We start from the raw sequence: 25,740 nt of genomic DNA on the forward strand, positions 1-25,740 counted from the left end.
CAAAATGAAAATTTTGCTGCTTTTTCTTTATGGTTGAAGGGAGAATTCAAAGACAGTTTGCTAAATATTTAACATAGGACAAATTTCTACCAACATGAGAAAGATAATAATGAGTGTGTGCCTCTGTGTGTTTGTATGTGTGTTTGTATACATGTGAGAGAAGCTGAATATGCTATACCTAACACATATATTTTAAATGTATGAAATAACATGTGTGGGAATTTGAGTTGGCAAATGATAAATCTAGAAAGATTAAGATGTTAGGATATTATTTGCACATATATGAAAAAAGGGAGTATGAAACAACTGTAACAATTATAAAAACATTTCCACCCAAATCACCACCTCCATTTTTTTTTTTTACTTTGTTTATGTGGAAATAGTTCATAAGAGCTGGCATTTTTAAATTCCCCAAGTCACTCTGCATTTTGTAATATGGTGGACACAGTAGAATTAGTGTCTGTGATAGTTAATTTTATGTATCCACTGACTGACTACAGGGTTTCCAGATTAAATGTTATTTCTAGGTGTGTCAATGAGGGTATTTCTGGATGATGTTAGCTTGCCTCAGTGGACTAAAGCAGAACACCCTTCCCAGTGTGGGCGGGCATTATCCAGTCCATTGAAGGCCTGAATAGAACACAAGGCAGAAGAAAGAAGAATTCACCCTTTTTTCCTGCCTCGCTGCATGAGTTGGGACATCTCATTTCATCTTCTCCTGTCCTTGGACTGGGCTTTACACAATCGGCTCCTGGATTCTCAGGCTCATAGACTTGGACTGAATTACACTGCTGCCTTTCCCAGGTCTCTGGCTTATAGATATGGATGTCCTATTGGTTCTGTTTCTGTGGAGAGCCCCGACCAATAGGGTGCTCTCCTTCTGCCCATTCTCCACTTCTTCCTCAACAAGAAAATCCATGAAAAGTTGATGCTCCAATGTCTCGGCAAAAATAAAGATTGCTTTTCCAGTCAAGTTTACAGCCATGCGTGCATGAGAAAACAGGGATGCTTTCTCCTTCATTATAAAATGAGAAGAAGCAAAAACTTTATACAAATATTGATTGGTTAAGTGATTTTATATAGTTTCTATCTTTACTCTCCCTAATAACCTAAAAAAATCTGTAATTTTATCTCTAATTTGCTGATGTAGAAATTGATGCTCAGAGAGACTATTATTTCCAAGATAAGAAAAAGAAGAATCAGTTTCGAAGTTAAGTCTATGATTTTAAGTCTAGTGTTCTTTCTTTACAGCCATAATTGGCAACAGTGATTCTCTCTTTGGCACTTGGTACATGTTGGTTGAATTGCTGACGTACAGAATTAAGTTTAAAACACTAATGCTCTCGTAACTATCTAATTAGCCAAACAGACTTATCCTAGTAATTCTATTTTGCTGTTATTATAATATTAATGATCTTGAAAAAAGTATTTATTATATTTACACCTCTAATATGTATCTCATTGATAATAATAACTAAACCTAGTCTGTTCACTGACATTCAGGGAAAGCATTGGAGAGGGTCACACTTAGATATAAGAAGAATTGATTTTCAGAGAAAACAAATGGTTCTACTTAGAAGTTATTTCAAGAGTCATCATTATTCAATTCAATATACAATTGAAATTAAATATAAATTATACACATTATCTCTATATTATAGGCAACACTGCAAGGCTGAGGTGGAACTTTAGTTGAAAAGTAAGAAAAACACATATGAGAGTTTGGACAAAGAAGCATAAAGAGACCTAATGGGGTGTTTGTATGAGTATGTATATGCACGTGTGTGTGTGCTAGAGAGAGAAAGAGAAACACACACACAAAGACACACACACACAGAGAAAGAAAGGTGAGTTGGAAAAAAGTAGACCTTCAAACTTCTGAAATTTTAGTAAAATACAAACAGGTAATCCCTGAAGAATTCTTCAGGTACTAAATGCCTGGGAAGAAATGAGTTAGACTGCAGAAAATGGCTCTAGCCGTTCACAGGGATTGGCTCCATTTGTTAGATAATTTTCAAAGCTTGTACTTGACTTTCGCAAAACAGCTTGTAGAGGTTCCTTAACCTTTTGTAATACAGCACAAAGGTTAAGAATTGTACCTGAGTCGGTTTGAGTCTGGGTTTTGTCACTTGCAAAGAGCTTTGATCTGAGTCATTTAAACTTCTTAGCCTCAGTTCAACTTGAACTTGTCAACTCATCTGTAAGATGGCATCAATTAGAGCATCTCATCTTAGGATGATTGTGAGGATCAAATGAGACAAATCATATAAAAAATATGTATAGCTCAGTGCATAGTAAGTGCTCAATAAGTCATTTATTACTATTATTATGAGCTGTGTAAACCTTCAATTATTTGTAATGAAGATATTAAGTGAGTTTCCTAAGTGTTTACCATATAGAGCATAAGCAATACTATCTGTTTTTTGTTTTGTTTTTTACAGGGACAGAGAGAGTCAGAGAGAGGGATAGATAGGGACAGACAGACAGGAACAGAGAGAGATGAGAAGCATCAATCATCAGTTTTTCATTGCGACACCTTAGTTGTTCACTGATTGCTTTTTCATATGTGCCTTGACCATGGGCCTTCAGCAAACTGAGTAACCCCTTGCTTGAACCAGCGACCTTCAGTCCAAGCTGGTGAGCTTTTTTTGCTCAAGCCAGATGAGCCCGCGCTCAAGCTGGCAACCTTGGGGTCTCGAGCTTAGGTCCTCCGCATCCCTGTCCGATGCTCTATCCACTGCGCTACCGCCTGGTCAGGCAATATCTGTTTGTTTTTATTGAACAGTTCTAAAATCAGTTTTTTTCTTCTCAAAAATCTAACAAAAATATATAGTTCATAGACAATAAAAATACAGTCTTGCCTGACCAGGCAGTGGTGCAGTGCATAGAGCATCGGACTGGGATGCGGAGGACCCGGGTTCGAGACCCAAAGGTCGCCAGCTTGAGTGTGGGCTCATCTGGTTTGAGGAAAAGCCCACCAGCTTGAACCCAAGGTTGCTGGCTCCAGCAAGGGGTTACTCGGTCTGCTGAAGGCCCGCGGTCAAGGCACATATGAGAAAGCAATCAATGAACAACTAAGGTGTTGCAACGCGCAATGAAAAACTAATGATTGATGCTTCTCATCTCTCTCCGTTCCTGTCTGTCTGTCCCTGTCTATCCCTCTCTCTGACTTACTCTCTGTCTCTGTAAAAAATAAATAAATAAAATAAACACAGTCTTCACATAACAACATTTTAAATGCTTATAGTATGATAATAGCATATTCCAGATTTTGTTTGCTAAGGATACATGATACTTGTTTCAAAAATAATGTCCTCCTCCACCACACTGACAGGGCCTGCTTCCTCCTCCCACGCCTGCTCTTACTTGGCCCAGGACTGCTGGCATGCTCATTAGACAGAACAAGGAAACCAGGACGCAAAGTTTAGGTGACTTCACCAGCAACAGAAAAATCCCTGTGATGTGTGCACTGGTGTTTTAGAACTTCCAACCCCTTCTCCCTGCACTTAGACAAATAAAGCAGCAAGAGAAACAACAAAAATTCCACCATCATTGCCAAGAGATGAAAACTCTTACTACTCATGATCAAAAGTTCTTTAAATATATTCCACTTGACAACCTATGCGTCCATGCTTTTGGCTTCTGTACGTCATCAAACACATACCCCTCAGTGGCCAAAATAATGGCCTCTAATGTTTTACTGCAAGTTCAAATAATAAAAGATGAGGTGGCCATAATACAGGAGACTCAGAAAAATAGAACATAATTGAATTATTACTCATGATTATGAGGTAACATTTTAGTAAAGGACAATAATAGAAATAGGGTCAAAGAAAATCATCACATTTCTGCCTCCATAAGTACAGTTTTGTTCAGTCATTTTATAGTGTTCTCTAGTTTCTGCTCAGAAATGACTAATTGGTGTGTAAACCCCATGAATTAGATTACCATAAAGATAAATTACTTGCTTTTATTCTTGTAGGAAAAATCTCTGGCTCTGTATTTTTTCTTTCAAAAAAAATTTGATTTGTTTGCTATAAATGTGCTTTGCTCTTAGAAAAAAAATAGCCTCTGTGCAAATTCATTGTATTCCATCCAAGTTTCTTTTCTGTGTCTTGCTGAAAAACAGAGGCCTTGCCACATTACAAAAAAGGTAGACAGAGATGAATGCAAGATTTGTATTCAGCTACTAGTTTGCTTCTGGACATTAACATAAGAGGTGCGAGGCTGACTAGTCAGAAGAACACAAAGCCTGTGGATGATTGAGGTAATGCTGCCTCTGGCGACAAAGCTAGAACACTCTTATTCACCTGATTTCACCACCATGAATCTTTCAGCTGGTTAATTCCTGTCACTCTATTGCTTTCTTTCACCAATAACATGACTTTTGTGTGGAGCTCTTTCTTAATTTTTCATTTTTTAATACTGGTCATGATGCTTTAGAGCAGGGGTCTCAAACTCGCGGTCCGCATGCGGCCCGCAGAACAATTTTGTGCGGCCCGCAGACTAATCCACGAAGTTCAAAATATTTTGGATAAAATTAAGTAAACCTAGGGGCCTACTTGTATTTTTCATTTCTCTAGCATCCTAGCTAGATATTAGCTTAGTTAACAGCAGTTGTGATGCGAACTACAGTTTCTGGTCGTTTTGTGACACTGAGTAAACTGCATGTACGATTGTGCTTGTTGTACTGATTTTTTTTTGTTTTCAACTGCAGTGAGAAAAGTGTTGTGTAACAGTTGCCTTTTGTAGACCTAGTGCGGCCCGCCGAACGGCTGTGATCTTGCCCTGCGGCCCACATGCTGAGTTGAGTTTGAGACCCCTGCTTTAGAGAGTAGAGGGTACCTGAGTCAGAATTTTTTTCTTTTCAAATTTAGAAGGAGGTTGAGAAAAAAATAATTAAGTTAAGAATTACCTTTCTGTGTTGCCTTTTCAAGGTTGCTGTAACAATTTATACAAACTTGGTGACTTACACTGAGAAATCTAGTCTCTTGTAATTCTGAGGGTAGACATCTGAAACTAAGGTGTACGTGTTTGTTGGAGGGGAATACCCCCCGGAGTCTCTAAGGGAGACACCTTCCTTGACTTTCCCAGCTTCTGGTGGTTGTCAGTCAGCATTTTTCTTGGATGCACCACCCCAATCTCTGCCTTTGTCTCACTTGACTTTCTCTTTTGCTCTTTCTCTCTCTCCTCTCTGTGTCTCTTATAAGCACATATCCTTGAATTTAGGGCCTGCCTAATAATCTGGGAAAAACCTCCCTGGGGACCCTAAATTAATTATATCTGCAAAAACCCTTATTCCAAACAAGGTCCCTTTCACAGGTTCTAGGGGTAAAAAGGTAGACACAAAATCAATAGTTCCTGAAATGTTACTTCTCTGCTAATTATTAGGAAACCTATGTTGACATTTGCTTAAGGATTGTAGAGAAAAAAATAAAAAGATCCCTTAGCTCAGAACACTATGACTTCTCAGAGACAACCTAGAGTACCTAGACTAGCACAAATATTTAACTTCTATTATTGAAAGAGGGAGTTTGCTCATTCTGTTTAAGGAGTGAAAGCCTGTTTTCAGTTCTTATTTACATAAATTAACATACAATTAAGCAGCAGAAATCCAACCCAACTTGCTATGTTTTCTTTCAGTGATTGATAACACAACCTGCTAGATCTGAACTATATGGCTATTTTTTTTCTTACTCTTATGAGACAGTAACATGCTTAGTTTATGAAAAGGCCATTCTTATTGAGTGAGCAGAATTTGAGATAACATACGTATTTTCAAATATGGTTAAAGTGTTCTAGGATATGGGCTGTGTATTACCAAGGGCACCTCTCAAATGTTTGTGTTGAATAAAGTATGTAAGTAATTTACATAGTGGATATTCTACCTGATTACTTGATTAACTCACAAATATGTTTCAGTGTAGACATTGCTAGAAATAATAAAATTGTATTTGATTGCTATCCTTAATTTTTTAATTAACATGTACTAGTCTCATGACTAGTATATGTTCACTTTTACAATGGCATATTTATCATTAAAACATCCCCAACACGCACATGCAAAGCACCTTAAAAAAAGAAACATGCCTAGATGCATTATCTAATAAAGTAAATTGCCATTCATAAAGGTAGACTTCTCTAAATTCTTAACTATATAAATTTTAATTACCTAAATCTTAACTATCTGACTCACAGACTCACTCTTGTACCACCTATCTCAAAACAATTAAATGCCAAAGCCCAGTCTGAAGAAGGAGAACAAAATTTATATCATTACATGTTGCTTGGATGCAAAGACTAGATGGTGTGATAAGTCTGGAGTCACTCAAATGTGTACTGAATCAGGACTCCTCAAAGTAATTAGTATATCAGAAGGTAGACTTTAAAGATCTTTATAACAATATCAGGAGTTTCTTCTTGGGAAATTGTGAATATTGAACAAAGCATTTAAAGAGAACAACCGAAGCATAAGGCACAACAACCCAGTACTGGCTAGGTTTAATTAAATAATGATTGGTTAATCACTTTTTGTCTTTATGGTGTGGTTTTTAGAACAAACATGGTAAGGAGGAAGCGAACACTTGCCTATACTATTTTACATAGACAGTGAAGAAGTGACTATCTTCCATTAGGAAACTGCATATTAAAGAGGCCAAGTATGAGACTCAGTGACTACCGCAATGTAGTTTCAGCTTCCTTTTCAACCCTGGATTCTAGTGTCCCAGGAATTTTTTGAATACAGGACATCGTTTTCTCATAATAGCAGGTATATTATGATGAGAAGAAAGGCTAGGTGGTGGGTAAGACTCACTAACTGGCTGAATAATTTGGACACATGTTCTCAGCATTTGGGAATCAATTAGTACCTCAAAAAATAAACATTAATTATACAACATGAGTCCTTAGAATTCTTTGACAATAGATCGATTCAAGAATGTTTATAATTTCAATTTTATTCCTTCCCAAACTTGCACTCCAATAATCTCTATTCATTTTTCCTGTGAGCACCTTATGTGAATCTTTACTCATGGTTAACCTGAGTTGTTGACAAGACTTTATATCTCTCTTGCCTGCCATTGACTTTGCAGTCTTGTGCCTACCCTATTACATCTTTAACCATATGAATATATCCTACCCATCCTTAAAATCAAAATTCTCATGCCAACCTGTGGTGGCGCCATGGATAAAGCGTCGACCTGGGATGCTGAGGTTGCTGGTTCAAAACCCTGGGCTTGCCCAATCAAGGCACATATGGGAGTTGAAGCTTCCTGCTCTTCCCCCCGTCTCTCTTTCCTTTCTCTTTCTCTCTCTCTCTCCTCTAAAATGAATAAATAAACCATTCTTAAAAAAAAAAAAAAGCCTGACCTGTGGTGGCACAGTGGATAAAGCGTCGACCTGGAAATGCTGAGGTCGCTGGTTCGAAAACCTGGGCTTGCCTGGTCAAGGCACATATGGGAGTTGATGCTTCCAGCTCCTCCCCCCTGTCTCTCTCTCCTTTCTCTCTCTCTCTCTCTCTCTCCCTCTCTCTCTCCTCTCTAAAATGAATAAAATAAAATAAAAAAATAAAAAAAATTCTCATGCCAGTATTTCTACCAACCTCAAAAATAAGTGACCTCTCAGCCTACCAAAGCAATTAGCATTCTTCTAGAAATACTGGACTTCATTTATATATTACTGTATTTATTACATAAGACTTTGGGAGCCTAGAATATGTCAGAAAATATGCCTTACATTTCTTGGTATCCTTCCTGATTCTCAACATGGTATCTTAAGCATAACAGTTACTCAATACATTATTATATGAAATATAAATAAGAAATTGATAAGAAATGACAAACCATTTGGTCTTTTAACACACTTTCTACCACAAAAGATTTTTTGTTTTTTTCTAATAAAGCAACAATGTGCACTATAGAAAATTCATCCATTTGGTGTTCTGACTCATGTCACCTAATGTCCAAAAATAGTTGAAAATTATGACTCAGATAATATGCATTATGTTATATTGAATTCATCTACATCTGTAAAAGAAAAGCATTGAAACCTATTAAGGTGAATTTCAGAAAGATTATGAAATGCTAAGAAAACAAGAAGATATAGTATTCTTTGGATTTATTAGAGTTCTTATTCTATTTATAACATTTAGAGTATAGGTATTGAGCAAATAGTATTGATAGGAAGAAACATTTGCAGCAAAGCTAAGAGACATACACAATCAAATCTGAGATAAAAAACAGACATATACATATTCCTATAGAAATTCCATTTAGAGCCCCTCATTAAAACTGTCAGAATAAAATTGTATTTTAAAATTACTGATATTAACTTGAGAATAAGCAGGGAATCCCTATGTAAATAACAAAATTGCAAAGTAATAATAACAACCAGGGAAGTTGACTTTCTTTTAGAAGTGCTTTATAGCACACAATATATGATTTTTCAATGATCTGTTACAATCTTCCAGTCTAAAATACAGCTGGAGTGTGTGTTCACTCTTGTTTCACAATAGACAAATGCTCTGAATAAGGTAATTGGGAATAAAGAAAGAATAAATGCACCTTCTCTTTTTATTTTCTTTACTATTAAATGACTTATTTCTGTACAATTTTTAGTGATCAGGTTTTTCAAACTTCAGATCAAAAATCATTTTTCAACATTATTCTTACATCCTGCTTCAAAAAATACAAAGTATAATTTTGTTAACCAACCAATTTTGTTACTAACACCTATAATGTACTTTATTTAAAAATAATAAAATGTTCTCTACATGGCGCTTATTCATTTTTTATTCATGAATGTCAACTATTCCAGAGGCTGCTGAAGTGCATTGATTTTTCTGATTTAAAATGTTTGCATGTCATAAGCTCAAAACTTTTATATTCCACGCATGATGGAATATTTTTTGATGGGAGGGGTGATGCTGAGGTTAACATTATAATTTACATTGTACTCACTGAACTTGGAATGCACTCTGGGAGTTAGAAAGGTTCATTTCTCCACGGGCTAAGAGACCCATTTCTAAGAGCACTTAAGTTAAATTTATCTCCAAAAATATAATACGGCAGTTAGAATTCATTTTTGATGAGCCTTGTGACAGAAATCAGGAAAAAGATCTAACACAGTCTGGCATCTTTGGTACTCTTGAAAAGTGAAAAGTTTAGCCATACTGAAATAATAAAATGACTGTTTAATTGTTTATTACAGGACTTCTACTTCTGATTAATATAGATTAATAGGGACTGGATTTATCCTCCTTCCTGGAGCAATTTACAGAAGCAAAACACAAAAAACAATGTTCAGATGTTGGCCATCAGGCAGATCAGGTCAGTGGTCTCTGGGAGGAGAGAAACAAAGTGAGCCCACTGACCTCCCGAGCTCACTGCCTGGAGAAAGCGTTCAGGCTGCAGAGGAGAAAGGGAAACCAATGGAGCCCAGTGGATCCACCTAATTCAGGGGTCCCCAAACTACGGCCCGCGGGCCACATGCAGCCCCCTGAGGCCATTTATCTGGCCCCCACTGCACTTCCGGAAGGGGCACCTCTTTCATTGGTGGTCAGTGAGAGGAGCATAGTTCCCATTGAAATACTGGTCAGTTTGTTGATTTAAATTTACTTGTTCTTTATTTTAAATATTGTATTTGTTTTCATTTTGTTTTTTTACTTTAAAATAAGATATGTGCAGTGTGCATAGGGATTTGTTCACAGTTTTTTTTATAGTCTGGCCCTCCAACGGTCTGAGGGACAGTGAACTGGCCCCCTGTGTAAAAAGTTTGGGGACCCCTGACCTAGTTGAACACGCAGGGTCGGAAGTCTGAGGTAACTGGAGTTAATGAGGAAGAGTAGTAGAGAGAAGAAAAAGAGAGTTCTGGAGGTCTACCAGGGTTCCCTCTTAAATCTTCATCTGAGTATTTTATCTCGTGTGTGTGTGTGTGTGTGTGTGTATTTTTTGTAATTTTCTGAAGTGAGAAGTGGGTAGGCAGAGAGACAGACTCCCAGATGCACCCGACCGGGATCCACCCGGCATGCCCACCAGGGGGTGATGCTCTGCCCATCTGAGGCCTTGCTCTGTTGCAACCAGAGCTATTCTAGCTCGTGAGATGGAGGCCATGAAGGCATCCTCAGCACCCAGGCCAACTTTGCTCCAATGGAGCCTTGAATGTGGGAGAGGAAGAGAGAGACTGAGAGCAAGGAGACAGAGAAGGGTGGAGAGGCAGATGGGCGCTTCTCCTGTGTGCCCAGGCTGGGAATCAAACCCTGGACTTCCACACGGGGCTGACGCTCTACCACTGAGTCAGCCCACCAGGGCCTATCTGTGCATGTTATGAGAAAACTTTCCAAGCCTGGGGAAAGAACCACCCAATATTAGCAAGAAAAAAATCTTTGGTATCATTCAGGGCCAGGAATAAGTGGGTTTCCCCAAGCCATGTTGAAAAAAATCACATAATTTATGGGACTCTTAGAAGTTATTGCCTTAATAGTAGGGCAAATGAGCCTTATGTTATTTGATGGTACCAGTGCTCTAGCACAATGTCATAGATTAAAAGCAACCCTCAAAAGGGTCAAAATTTCTCCAGGGAATTAAACTACATGCTAGAACAAAACTGAAGAATCTTTTTACAAAATCCCCAGCACCACAAAAATTAAAAAAATATGATGTTTAATAAGTACCTTTGCAAAAAGTAGATAATATGCATTGTTATATTGAATTTATCTACATCTGCAAAATGTAGAAAAATGCGCTCCATAATGAGAAGAAAAATTAGAGACAGACTCAAAATGACATAGATGAAAAATCCATAGACAGAGCATTCCCTATTGTCAAGAAGACAGAGGAAAGCTTGAGCACATTAACTAGAAAGTAGAATATATAGAAAAGTCCCAAGCCAAACTTCTAAAGACAAAAGCTATTGTGCATAATATGAAAGACACACCACATGGGATAAGATCAGATTAGCCACTGCAGGGGGAAAAGTGACTTTAAAGACATAGTAATAGAAACTATCAATAGTGAAACACACAATGAAAATAGACTAAGAACAATGAACAAAGTTTCAGTGAGCTGTAGTACAACCAAAATATATATGAAGCAGAAGAAACAAAAAATACTACACTGAGACATCAAAATAAAACTGTGTAAAAGTAGTGAAAAAGAAAAAAAAATCTAAAAGCAGCCAGAGAAAAAAGACATTATATACAGAGGTTCAAAGTTAATGATCACAGCAGACTTTGAAACAAGGCAATATAGGAAATAGTAAAATATACTAATATCATTAAAAATGCTCAAATAAAATAATGTTTGTTGAGCTAGAATTCCACCTCCAATGCAAACGTACTTAAAAAAATGAAGCAAAATAGAAAGGTTTTTAGGTGTACAAAGATTAAAATATTAATCACTGGCATAACTCCATTACAAGGAAGCCACTCAAGCGCAAAGCAAACTTATGCCAGTGCAAAATCTGGGTTAGCACAAAGGAATGAGGAACAATAGAAATGCTAACTATGTAGTTAGATTTAAGGGCCCATTTGCTTCTCCACCCCTCCGCTGCGCTTTCCTCTCTGTCTCTCTCTTCCCCTCCCGCAGCCAAGGCTCCATTGGAGCAAAGATGGCCCGGGCGCTGGGGATGGCTCTGTGGCCTCTGCCCCAGGCGCTAGAGTGGCTCTGGTCGCAACATGGAGACGCCCAGGATGGGCAGAGCATCGCCCCCTGGTGGGCAGAGCGTCGCCCCTGGTGGGCGTGCTGGGTGATCCCGGTCGGGCGCATGCAGTAGTCTGTTTGACTGTCTCTCCCTGTTTCCAGCTTCAGAAAAATGAAAAAAAAAAATTGGTAATTTAAATAAATAACAGCAATGCATTGGGAAATTCAATAATGTTTCTGTAAGGTCAATAGTAATAAGTCAAAGATACATACTATAAATCATAAAACAACCAGTAAATAAGCAAAACAGTTATAGCTAATGAGCCCACAAAGAACACAAGATAAATGATTAAAATACCTAACTAATTCCCCCCAAAATGCAGACAGAGAAATAAAAGAGCACAAAGAACATATGAGACAACTAAGGCAACAACACCACCACCAATAACAGCCACCCCCCCACACACAAATAGCAGGTTGGTAAATATAAACCTAATCATATCAATATTCACATTAAATGTAAAGATCCTGCCTGATGTTTTGTGGCACAATGGATAAAGTGTTGACCTGGAACACTGAGGTCACCAGTTCGAAACCCATGGTTTGCCCAGTCAAGTACATATGGGAAGAAACTACTACAAGTTGATGCTTCCTGCTTCTACCCCTCTCCAACCCCTTCTCCTCTTTCTAAAAATCAATAAGTTACATCTAAAAAATAAAAATGTCCTAAACAACTCAATTAAAATTTAGAGACTGTCAGCTTGAATGAAAAAGCTAGACTAAACTACATGCTACCTTCAAAAGCCCACTTTAAATATAAATGCACAAATAGTTTGAAAGTAAAACTAATGGGAAAATACATATCATGCTAACATACAAACAAAAGAGAGGCTGGAGTTGTTATTAATATTAGGCAAAATGCCGATTGCAAAGCAAAGACTATTACCCCTGATAAAGAGGAATAGTTTATAAATGAAAAAGTGATTAGTTCATCTAGAAGACACAACAATCCTAAATAATTATGCCCCTTATAACAGAGCCTCTAATTACATGGGGGCATAAACTGGTAGAACTAGTAGGAAAAAGACTTCATCCACAAGTATAATTGCTTAACAAAGCAAGATGCTCAGACATCTCTTTCTCTGTCTTTTCCCTTAAGTCCAGCTCACAGGATAACAATTCTCAGACCTCCATGATTAATCTCTGAGACTTATTCCTGAAACTAAAAGTGTTTGTTCAGAAATTTTAGGACTGTGTCCTATCTCACTAGGTTATATTATTCTGTTGTTGAATTAAAGGATGTGATTTTCCAGAAGACCTTGTTTTTTCTAGTGGAAATTGGAAAGTCCCTGCAGTAGTGTGAGCTAGCTTCAAGTCCAGATTCGACTCAGGTTTGATCCCAGCTTCCTCTCTCTCCACACTGAAGAGCCAGGTCTTTGCTGTCTATGGCAATATTTATATGAGTGTGTTGAGGCAATGTTTAACTTTGTCATTAAAAAGTTAGCTTTGACTTTCCTTGTTCACTTTAGTGCTCTTGCTGTCTTCCCTCATTTGTAAAATGGAGATGATGCCCAATGCTAACAACATGTAACGGATGAAGAAATAGATTGGTATTTATACGTATTTGGAAGGAATGGGCCAAGTAGCTGTCTGTAAACACAAAATGACATGTAAACTTAAGGAGAGATCTGAACTATTCTGACCCAAATAAAGTATTTTCTTAAAAAATATACAGAAGATGGAGGAGTAGTTTTTGATTGAATGTTTGGATTGAATGTTGTTAGGCTGAATGACCCACATAATCCTTTATTTCATCAATTTGATTTTACAAATGACAACTCAGGTTGTAAAATACAAGATGAAATGTGGAAGGGTTATAAAAACAAGGGGAATAAAGAGGGGAGATTTGGAGGTTTTTAATGAAAGATACATATATATTTACTCCAATTAGGTGCTTTTGTTCTCTAGTTCAATAATAGTATTCATCTTTTGTGAAAGATTCTTCCCATTAAACATGCTTAGAAAATTCACCAGCTATAAGACATCACGTGTGCTTTGAACCTCAGGGAGAAGAAAGTGAGAAAAGGGTTACAAATAGAATAGTATGTATTATTAATGACTCACCCTGAGGCTGTCCTTAAATACTGCTGGAAAATGCCTATAGGTTGAAAAGACACTAATCTAAAAGAAAAATCATAAAAGATAAAACCACTCTTCCTGATATATTCTGAGTAATGATCTCATGGAATGACCTTTTCTCTTCTCTCTCACTCCTCCCTGGGCAACCCGGGCTCATGTGGAATGGAATGAATCTAATTCTCCCACTTGGGGTTTTCTCAGCATTCTATTAGAGCTGAAACCAGCTTACATTTTTGTCTTTCACAATGAATTGAATGCCACTGTGTTGTTTATATTCTTTATTCAAATAATTTCAGTATAGAAATGATCTATGGAATGTCATGCATTTGATGAGTTATCTCAGTTTAAAAACCTAGAACATTTATTTTTAAAACTGTATTTGATCTAGCCCACTATTTTTAAAATTGTATTTTATATAGTCCACTTGCAGGTAAAGAAGACAAACCAAAGCACTATAAATGTCATAGTTTATAAAAACACAATTCAAAGCCTATGTAACTATCTTATATATATTTGCTAAATTGCTGATGTACAAAATGATAAAAAGTACAATGCTTTATTTACAAGTACATGCTTTAACTTTAAGTGTTAAATAACTTTTCTTTTATTATCTCAGCTGAATTTCATAAAAAGCTTGTAAGGTAGAAGTATACTATCCTGCTTTACAGATGAGAAAATTCAGGCTCATAGAGTCCCATAGCATGGGAATGAAAAGGCTACTGTGCCAGGTATGACAATATCTACTGTTAGAGACAGAATTCAAATCTTCATTTAATACCGTTAGATCTCAAACAAATTTAATCACAAATGGACCACCCATTTTATTAACCGTTTTTTTCCCCTAAACAGTCCAATGTAAAATATTTTCAATAAGTGTTATAAAAAGGGATTTTGTATATCACTTAGAAAAGGTAATAAACTATTAATAAAAAAAACAAACAAAAACCCCACAAAACAGTAACAGCAAAAAAATTACCCCAAACACAATCTGCATGATACCAGAGGATTATATAAAAGTGGGCAAACTGCTGAATCAAGTAAGAACCTGGAGAAGATTAAAAAAGAGAAAATAGGCAAACAAAAAAGAGAAGGGACAAACAGAAAAAAAAGTGACCTAAATTTAACCTTTTATATAATTACATTAAACTTTTTTTTTTTTTTTTTTGAGCTGGAAACGGTGAGAGACAGTCAGACAGACTCCCGCATGCACCCGACTAGGGGGGGGGGCGTCGCTCCTTTTGCGACCAGAGCCACTCTAGCGCCTGGGGCAGAGGCCAAGGAGCCATCCCCAGCGCCCGGGCCATCTTTGCTCCAATGGAGCCTTGGCTGCGGGAAGGGAAGAGAGAGACAGGGAGGAAGAAGGGGGTGGGGGTGGAGAAGCAAATGGGCGCTTCTCCTATGTGCCCTGGCCGGGAATCGAACCCAGGTTCCCCGCACGCCAGGCCGACGCTCTACCGCTGAGGCAACCGGCCAGGGCCTAATTACATTAAACTTTGATGGTCTAAAAACTCCAATTAAAAGGCAGAAATTTTCAGAGTGCATAAAATAGCAAGACCCAAGTACGTAACTACCTATGAAAGACAGTCAAACTTTATAAAGACATAGGTTGAAAGTAATGGATGAAAAATGATATAGCATGTAAACTTTAACTTAAAGTATAAGAAGGCTAGAATGGATATAATAAAAACAGATAAAAATTGTCTATAAGACCAAGATTATTATCAAAATTAAACAGAGGAGCCTGACCAGGTGGTGGCACAGTAGATAGAGAGTTGGACTGGGATGCGGAAGACCCAGGTTGGAGATTCCCAAGGTCGCCAGCTTGAGCGTGGGCTCATCTGGTTTGAGCAAAAGCTCACCAGTTTGAGCCCAAGGTCACTGGGTGGAATAAGGGGTTACTCGTTCTGCTGAAGGCCTGTGGTCAAGGCACATATGAGAAAGCAATCAAAGAACAACTAAGGTGTCGCAATGCACAACGAAAAACTAATGATTGATGCTTCTCATCTCTCCGTTCCTGTCTGTTTATCCCTCTCTCTGACTCTCTCTCTCTCTCTGCCTCTAAATATAAATAAATAAATAAATAAACAAACAGAGGCATTTATAAAATGAAATGAGGTGGTTTACCAAAAAGATATTATAATTATAAATGCATATTGGCTTAATAACAGACTCAAAATAAATAAAGCAAAAATATTGACAGAATTAATGGAAGACATAGATGATTCCATGTTTCTAAAAGGTCTTGATTTTTGACAATCTTCAATTCACAGACTTGATCAAAAAAAGTAAAGATATAGATAATCTGAAAAACACTATCAAAGACCTTGATCTTTTGGACATTTACACAACTCTGTATCTAATTGCAGAATACATGTTATTTCCAAGTTCACAAAGTACACTGAACAAAATTAACAGTATGCTGGTTCATAAAATAAATCTTTGTAAGTTTAAAAAATTTTAAATCAAAGAGTATATTTTCTAATTATGATAAAACAAAATTTAAAATTTAATATAATAAGATACATAGGAAAACCCAAAATTTAAAAATTAAGCAACACATTAATAACCCATGGGCCAAAAATAAAAATAATCAAGGAAAATCAGAAAATATTTTGAACTGCATGACAATGAATATACAACATATCAAAGTTTATGTGAAACAAGGAAAGTGGTTCTTAGAGGAACACCGATAATTTATGTACCTACATTATGAGGTTTGACCTTAAGAAATTAAAATAGAAGAGCAAAGTATGACTGAGATAAGTACAGGAAAGGAAATAGTCAATTTAAGAGTAGATATGAAAAAAAATAAAATAAAAGATAATATAAAGTCTCTTTCTGTGATAGGATAAACAAAATTGGCAAACCACTACCTATACTCATCACAAAAAAACAGTCATCAATATCAGAAACAAAAATACAGTTATCACTACAAATAATAAGAGAATATTATGAAAAATATTATGAGAATAATGACAAAATGAAATGGACAAGTTTCATGAAAAATAGAACTTGCCAAAACAAATATAATAAAAAACACAGAATAGAAAATAGCTATAGATGTTAAAAAAGATTGAATTCACTAGCAGAAGCCTTTCTAAAAAGGAAATTTCAGGTCCAGATAATTTTATTAGTGAATTCTCTCAAACATTCCTATAATAAGTAATACCGATTATATTTTACACAAATGTTTTAGTAACAGAAGAAAAGCAAACTGTCCAACTAATTTTATGAGACAACATAACAACCAAAAATACAACTTCATGACATCACTTCACAAAAAGAAAATTGTAGACAACTATTTTTTATCAATATAGGCACAAAAAGTCCTTAATAAATATCAACAAATAAAATCCAACAATATAAGAAAAGAGTATTACCATGATACCATGTGGTATTATCATGGCCACAAAGGATTTGTATGAAAAATTCAAATTAGTTACCCTTAAAAATTAATTACTATAATTCACTATATTAAACAAAAAGAGGAAAACCATGTGATCACTTCAAGAGATAGATAATTATTTCAGAAATTCAACAAATGTTATGATAAACATTTTCAGAAAGCTAAGAAAAATGTAAAAGTTCTTCAATGTAATAGACATCTATGAACTACAACTAATATCCTATTTCATGTCTACCCTAAGACCAGGAAAAAGGCAAAGATGTCTATCACCACCACTTCTATTCAACATCTTAGTAGATAGAAATATTAACCAAGAGAAGGCAAGAAAAAAAATAAAATAAAAGGCAGGAGATTAGAAATTAAGTGTAGCTGATCAGGCGGTGACACAGTGAATAGAGCATTGGACTGGGACCCAGAGGACCCAGATTCGAAACCTTGCAGTTGCCAGCTTGAGCACAGGCTCACCAGCTTGAGTGAGAGGTCACTGGCTTGAGTGTGGGATCATAGACATGACCCCATGGTCATTGGCTTGAGCCCAAGGTCGCTGGCTTGAGCAAGGGGCCACTCACTCTTCTGTAGCCCCCCCCCCCCCCCGTCAAGGCACATATGAGAAAGCAATCACTGAACAACTAAGGTGCTGCAATGAAGAATTGATGCTTCTCGTCTCTCTCCCTTCCTGTCTGTCTGTCTGTCCCTTTCAGTCCCTCTCTCTGACTCTCTCTCTGTCTCTGTTAAAAAAAAATTAAGTGTAAAACCATTTCTGTTTATATATGATATGCTTCTTTAAATGAAAAATATTGGAGCGTCTACAAAATCACTAGTAGAACAAATAGGTGATTTTAGCAGGTCTTAGGATAAAAGGTTCATGTTTAAAACTCATTCAAACTTTGCAAAGAAACCACCAATTGTTTTTATTTATTCTACTGAACATTAAAGTAGGCATATTAGCTTTCATACTATTGTTGAAAAGGTATTTAAAATATAATTTAAAGCTTTAGACACAAAGTTGTCTAGACATTTTAAATATATACATGTACACACATACACACATAATATATACTCGTCTATTTAATATCTATATTAAGAGATGTCTAACACTTTGCCTATATAGTTAAACACATGCTGAAAAAATACCTTTTTCTCCCTAACTATGTACATATTTGAACAATGAAAAAACAAACAAACATATAAAAACCACCATTATATTTCATATGTTATGGTAAGACAAGGGGCTATTTTAAATAGTATCAGCTGGTAGAATTTAAATACATATGTACGTGCATGTGTGTGCATGTATGTAATTACTCTTTTCAGATAAATTTAAAAATGTAAACTCATGAATATCTATATGTTCCTGTCCTGTTTTACCTTCCTATCTCTCAGGAACAAACATACTTTACCAAGAGGAATTTATTTATTTCTTGTTAAACATTTGGAGATTCTTCCCAGTGTTAATCTCCCAAATGCCTCAACATTGCTAGACTTGGAGACTCCTGGGGACCTTCTTTGCAATAAAGAGCATCGTTATCAAAGGAACATTGTGAAACAATGCAGTCTCCTTTCTGAGTTCATTCTGGTGTGCGCCACGTTCGCATTGCCAGGAGTCTGTGCAGTGCCCTGGGAATTCCTCCCTCTGGTGTATGCATCAAGATGAACTGTCAGCGACGATGTATATTGAATAATGGATAAATGAGAGTCCCCTGACATAGGTTTGACAGCCATAAAATACGAGTTCTGTGATTGCCTTAACATTCCGACTCAAGGACCGACTGAGAGAATATAATTTCTAAATGCCAGCTAACTAAAATTATAAAGACTTTTGGTAGGTGCTTCTCTTATTAGTGTTTGAAGCAATTATAGAGAGAATGGGTCAGTGCAATTTTCCTCTTGTATTTTTTTTAAATCTTTTCTTGCTATTGCTAGAAAAGCTATTCAAATTCAAATCAGGCTTCTCCTCACAAATGTTTTGTGTTTGAGAGACATTGCAAATAAGTCGCACCACCCCCGCCACAAGGCTGAATTTAAGATCAGCGTAATTCACTACAAATAATATGGTGTTAAATCAACAGGTAGAATCAACTTGCTTTTTGCTTTATGAGAATTGTATAAATCCTTGGCACCCAGTATGTAACATATATTTCTTTTATTTCCCACTGTAAATGATATAATTTCTTATTGCACTGTGAAAAAAGATATAAAATGAATATGAACACTTTTACATACTTAGCCATCTCTGAACAAACAGATTTGCAATGAATTCTTAAATATCACAACTCAAGTATTGTATTCTGTAAACTGAATGTAAGTCCAGTAGTTGCGGCCATCATCAGTTGTCAGACACATGCAGGTTCAGGTTCCCATTAGATTCCGATAGACGGTAATGAAACAGCGAAGCCAAGAAATGGCGGGCCATAGCTTTTACTCTAGCCCTGCAACTGGCTGGTGAAAACAAACAAACACATAGGGCACCAAAACCCACTCACATGTTCTCCGGTTTCACAGCCAGGAGTATCTTTCCAATTTTTCCTAGAATCAACAGCCCCCAACTCTTCTCAGCAGAGCTCACAAAGCCCCTCACCTCTGTTTCCCTTCAGCACCCCGCCATCTTTGCTGTCTGCCTCCTCTGGAACAATGGTGTCTCTGCCAAAAATGGCTTCCTAGCTCCTCCTTCTTTTTCTTTAAAACCTTTTGGTGCAAAACCTCTCCTCCAGCACACATTAGCATAAACAAGCCCCTTCCCAAGCATGAAGGTAATTAACAGTATCACCTGGGCAATGCAATCATGTGGTCGGCAGCCATTGTTAACAATAAAAGTGAGCAACACCAGAAAATACAGATTTTACAAACTCATTGGCCCAACACTAAGGCTGAGTACAATAAGAGAACTTGGGTTGGAAAGAGATAGGGAATATATGTAGAAAGGGGTTTGATAACTCAAAGTTATTGGCTTCATAGAAAATTCATTTCTTTTTCACTTTGTTGTTTTACAGTCATAATTAAATAGCCATAAAGCTTTATCTATGTATGCAAAGGAAAAAGAAGGTAATGTGACTAGATAATTGAAGGTTAAAGAAAACTGACAGAATATCTTCCTAATAAGAAAAAGATAAAAAAAAAACTATGTTGTCTTTCATTTTATGAGAATCATTAAAATTAGAAGTTCCCATTTATCAGTAAAAAAAGGAAAAATGATCCAATGCACTTTTCATAAATGACACATAAACTAGGGTACACACTAGGGCACCAACTCCTGTGAATCTATCTCGATAAAATCCCTAACTGAAAATTCAGGGAAAAAATGTGTGTGTGTGTGTGTGTGTGTGTGTGTAGATGGATAGAAGATGGGAAAAAAATTGTTTTAGGAATTAATGGATGCTGAAAATTGAAATAATATTCCAAAGAATAATTTTTCAAGAAAGAAAATAAGTAAACAATTTCTCTCCTTTTATAGAATAAAAAGCACAGGTACTCACCTAACCTCTCAATGGAATAATACCGCTGTTTACTATCCACACGTACTGTCTCGGCATAAGGGCTCCCAACACCGTAACCAATGATGTAACCTCGTACCACAATGTTTGGGTTCAAGGGAGGAGTCCAACTCATGATGATGCAGTTGGTCTGGGGCCTCACATGAAGAGAGCTGGGCTGGTCAGGAACTTGAGACTCTGGAATTCAAAGAGAGGCACTGTCTGTCAGCCTGTGTCATAAGAGAATGTGCCACATGGTACAATTCCAACTTAAAGAAGATGGTATCATATCCCATAGATGCTTAGATAGTGCATCACTTATGGCCCCAGTTCCTCCTTGTTACAGCATGTCATATGTATTCATTGTTGAACTGGGCTTCCACAGAATTTCTTAAGCACAAGAGAGTACTGAATACCTTCCATTCATCTTTATCCTAATAGTTTTCCCTTTGGGCTTATTTTTTCCTATTTCTTCTGAGGTATTATTAGTAGGGGGTGAAATTGAAACAGCACACACATCACATTGACTAGCTTAAAACTGGTTTGCTCCCTCAAAGCAGACTGGTGATTTATGCAATCATTGAGTTATTTTCCAGAGACAGCACTATGCAATGTGTTATCTCTGTCCTCAAGTTGACCCCGGAACCAAGGATCTACAGTTTCCAGAAATCAAGTAATATAAGTGTGGCCACCTGTCTTTTACCAAAAAAGAGTCTTCAATAAGAAAGATTCAGTGCCCAGACCAAATGTGGACAAATATAGAAGTGACCAATCAAACTCTGCCAGGCTGGAATTCCTTTGTGCTTTCTCTTGCCCCTTGACCCTAACCAGTGGTCGGCAAACTCATTAGTCAACAGAGCCAAATATCAACAGTACAACAATTGAAATTTCTTTTGAGAGTCAAATTTTTTAAACTTAAACTATATAGGTAGGTACATTCCTTATTGAGGTAGCGCCCACATGTGGTATTTTGTGGAAGAGCCACACTCAAGGGGCCAAAGAGCCGCATGTAGCTCACGAGCCGCGGTTTGCCGACTACTGCACTGTCCAACTTCTAAAACCTTCCCATCAAGATTTGCCCTACCAGGACTACCTCAGGCCGTCCTGTTCCCTCTGACTCTTAAAACTTGTCTGGACTCCAGATCGGGGAGACTGCTTTGACTGGTGATTCCTGTCTCCTGTGGGTTGACTCAGCATTTACAAAAATAAGCTTTTTCTTCTCTCAAAGGTTGGTGTCATAATTATGGCTCTTATGCGCTTTGGGCAGTGACCCTTGTTCAGTAACAAAATCAAGGCAGATATAAAAATAATAGAAAGGAAAACAAAATGTCAAAACTTTTGTCTTTTCCAAGGATTATTTACTCTGATTTAACTAAAAATGAAAGTCAACATAAAAACCCTTTCTGAAGAAATCCTCAGGAGAAATAGCATAGGGCCAAGATTGTCTCAGCATGGTTAGGATGGTCCTTGACCTCTGGTTTATTGCATCTGCGAAATGTGCATTGATTAGCAAAGGAAAGGAGACAGGCCTGGATGAAAGCCTCTCACACTTTGGAGTGTGCTCATTTGGTTTAATATCAGGCTCTGTCATTTACTGGCTGTGTGTCCTCATGACTTTATTTATCTTCTCTGAGTTTGCCTTCTAATTAAATTGTCATTCTAAATATTGATGGATGCAAGGCTTGAGCTCTGGAACTATGAAAAAGAAAAGTCCAAATTTGTACTGTACATTCATTAGCTGCGAGAGACCTTAAGACCTTATCTGTCCTCTCTCAGCCTTGGTTTCCTCACAGGCAGAGCGAGGATAAGAACAGCAATGGTCTCATATGGTGATAAGAAAATTTAATGAGATAATGCATAAAAGCACCCTCATTATGGGTAGCCATTAGGGGTGGAGTGCCTGTGCTACCCTGCCATGAATTTATTTCTAAGAACAATGTGTGTTGAACACTAATAAATTAACATTCTGATTTTTATATCATCATTCTCCCCTATGATCCCATCTTAAACAAATGATGTATTTTCTGGACAGCTCTCATCACCTAATTAATAAATATTTATAGAGCACCTATTATATTTAGAGTATGGGACAGGTAACAATGATGCTCAGGAGACTGGAGAAAGGAAATATGGCAGACATAAAACCTGGCCCCTTGGGACGTTATAATTTAATGGAAAAGGCAGAAAAGTAAAGATACAGCAATAACACACTAATATAAATATTTTGATAGGTTTAATACAGTCACATGTAATCTAGTCTTTGAAAATTAGGTAAGTATTCTGGGAAGAAATTTAAGGAAGAATGAGCCCATACAAAATTAAAAGTCCATTAATTGTTCAGCACAGTTCTTGGTAATTGATAGACACTCATAAATATTAGTGATTTGAACCTTATTCAAACTATTTGGTTCATCATTTTTTTCCTCACTAAAGATTTCTAATGGTAACATATGTCAAATTATGCAAGAGAATTATTTGATGATCAAAAGTAATATTACAACATATTTCTCTCCTTGATGAAATAACAAAAGGAGAAGCAATCTCTACCAACTTTATCTACCATCAACACACACTTCTAGCTTAAGTGATAGATAAAAGTGGGTCTTTTATTAAAGTTTTAAAAATAGGTATTATACTAACAGCCTCTCAAAAGATGCTACATTATAAAGATTACACATCAACAGCATTTTCTAAAGATGCTTTTTTCTTCTGAAGAGGCCCATTTGTAAACAAAAAGGAGACAGCTATTCTTTGTCTGTCCTGAAGAAGCCTGTGATGTAATATGCAACGTGTCCAAAGAATTATGGATATAAACCTTAACAGCAGATACACAGTATCTGTGAAGAATTTAACACTAAATAAAAATAATAAGGGATGAAGGGGATGGATTAATAAACCAGTCAGAAAAAGAAAAAACACCATGTGTTCTCGCTTATATGTGGAATCTAGTGATCAAAACGAACTGAAGAACAAAATAGAAACAGAGGCAGGGTGCAAGGAACAGACGGACAGCTGTCCGAGGGGAGTGGCAGGGGGCTGGGTGAAAGAAGGTGATGGGATCAAGCAAACAAAAATCCCCTATACATATATAAAACCCCCATATATACAGAACACACAGATACAGAAAACGGTGTGGTGATAGCCAGAAGAAAGCGGGGAGAGGGTCAGGTAGAGGTGGGCAAAGAGAGAATAGATGGGGGCAAGAGACTGCTTTGGGCAATGCATGCAAGATGCAGTGTACAGATGATGTTTTAATGAGTTGTACATCTGAAACCTGTACGGTTCTGTGAACTGCGGTCACCCTAATAAATTCAATTAAAAATCCTTTTTAACCCTATTGCCACAGAGCCTCTCCAGCGTCCTTGAAATGTAATGGGCTCTAAAATAAATTCTGTGCAACACTTTTGAAGCCTTTACAATAATTATTGAAACAACAAGATAATCTGACATTTAGAAAATGAACTACACAGTATTCAAATTTTCTGTAATTATGACTTTCAAGACAAATAGAAAAGCCTATAAAGTTCAATGATAATAAATAATGCCTTTTAGAATATAAAAATAAATCTATTTAAAATGTTTTCAGAATGGTAACTTTCTCCATCTATCTGCAAACCACAGAGTGGTCCCTCTGCATGTGAGTTAAGTTAGTACCCATCCATTTGATCTTTGAGCTTTAAGATTACCATTGTGATGAGCATACATACTGGTGGTTGAAGAAGTGAGGCTGTTAGTACACCCCATGCGTCTTTACTTTTCACTCCTAAGTCCTAGACCCTAACTCTAAAACAACTTTAACGTTACAAAAAATAACAATGTTAATATGTAAGAATATACATTGCCTCTCTCTAAACACTTAGTGGCCTTTTACCACTCAATAAAGATCATACAGCCAGAGGGAAGGGTATCTATATTAGACCTAAATCTTTCATAACACATGGCCTCGTTATCAAGATAACTGTGTTGAGATTTTTATAATCCAGAATTGCCTGTTTGTGACCCCCTGTTCACTTCTTAATATAAAGACAGAAATGTCAACTTGCCTTTTATCTTCCATGAGTGAGTTTTCTCTCACTCCCGTGACGTGATGGAGTATGAGAGTAGTTACTACCGGAATGAACTATGAACCACCAACTCAGAAAAGCCGCTGTGGAAGGAGTGTGACAGGAATGCTCTCGGGAGGCTGACACTGAGACTTGCTAGTCAGAAATACATGAACAATTTCTCAAGTACCTCTAGGACAACGAGTGCATTTATAAGGCATAGATAAGGATTAAGGCATCATTGGAATAATTTGAAACCAAAGAACACATTTTGCCTGAAATATCCAAATTAATGAGGCCCCAAATTTCTACTGGAGTCTGAATTTATTAAGATAACTAGGTCAACTGCCGTTCTTGATTATACTATGAAACTATGGATCTTTAGTTTAATTTGTTTCTAAAAGGACACTTATTATTCTTTGAGTGGTGATTATAGGTTTCCACTAATGAGTAATATTCACATATAACACAATAGAACATTATCAGATTAATCCCAGTGACTTTTTAACAATTACTGTGAATTACCTATGTGTCAGTCAAAGTACTAGGTATAGGGGATATATATTGGGGTGGTAAGATAAAAAATAAAAATAAAAAGAATAAACAAGGAACCCATGAGATTTTGATAAGTGCCACGCTGGTGGCCTGGTAACAGACCCCAAGGAAGGCATCACCGGTAGAGTCTAAGGTTAATGATCAGAAAGAGCCAGTCAAGCAAATGTCTGGGTGGAAAGCTTTATAAACAGAGGGAACAACTACATCAAAAATCTTATAGCAAGAGTGAGGTTGGTATTTTTTTATAAAAAAGAAAAAAAAAGCGAAGATGGGCCCTGGCCAGTTGGCTCAGTGGTAGAGCATCAGCCTGGCATGCAGGAGTCCTGGGTTCGATTCCCGGCCAGGGCACACAGGAGAAGCGCCCATCTGCTTCTCCATCTGCAGCCAAGGCTCCATTGGAGCAAAAGATGGCCTGGGCGCTGGGGATGGCTCTGTGGCCTCTGCCTCAGGCGCTAGAGTGGCTCTGGTTGCAACAGAGCAACACCCCAGAT

General features: G+C 37.0%; 1 protein-coding gene across 1 annotated transcript in view; it reads right to left on the reverse strand.

The window, feature by feature from the left end:
- Positions 1-25,740, reverse strand: part of DCC (DCC netrin 1 receptor) — a 1,159,181-nt gene that overhangs the window by 153,595 nt on the left and 979,846 nt on the right. Inside the window, exon 15 of the mRNA XM_066246236.1 lies at positions 20,655-20,849. Coding sequence (XP_066102333.1) covers positions 20,655-20,849 — 195 coding nt within the window. The remainder of the gene's footprint in view (positions 1-20,654; positions 20,850-25,740) is intronic.

The sequence above is a fragment of the Saccopteryx bilineata genome, chromosome 11 (genome assembly GCF_036850765.1).
Source record: "Saccopteryx bilineata isolate mSacBil1 chromosome 11, mSacBil1_pri_phased_curated, whole genome shotgun sequence".
NCBI lineage: Eukaryota > Metazoa > Chordata > Mammalia > Chiroptera > Emballonuridae > Saccopteryx > Saccopteryx bilineata.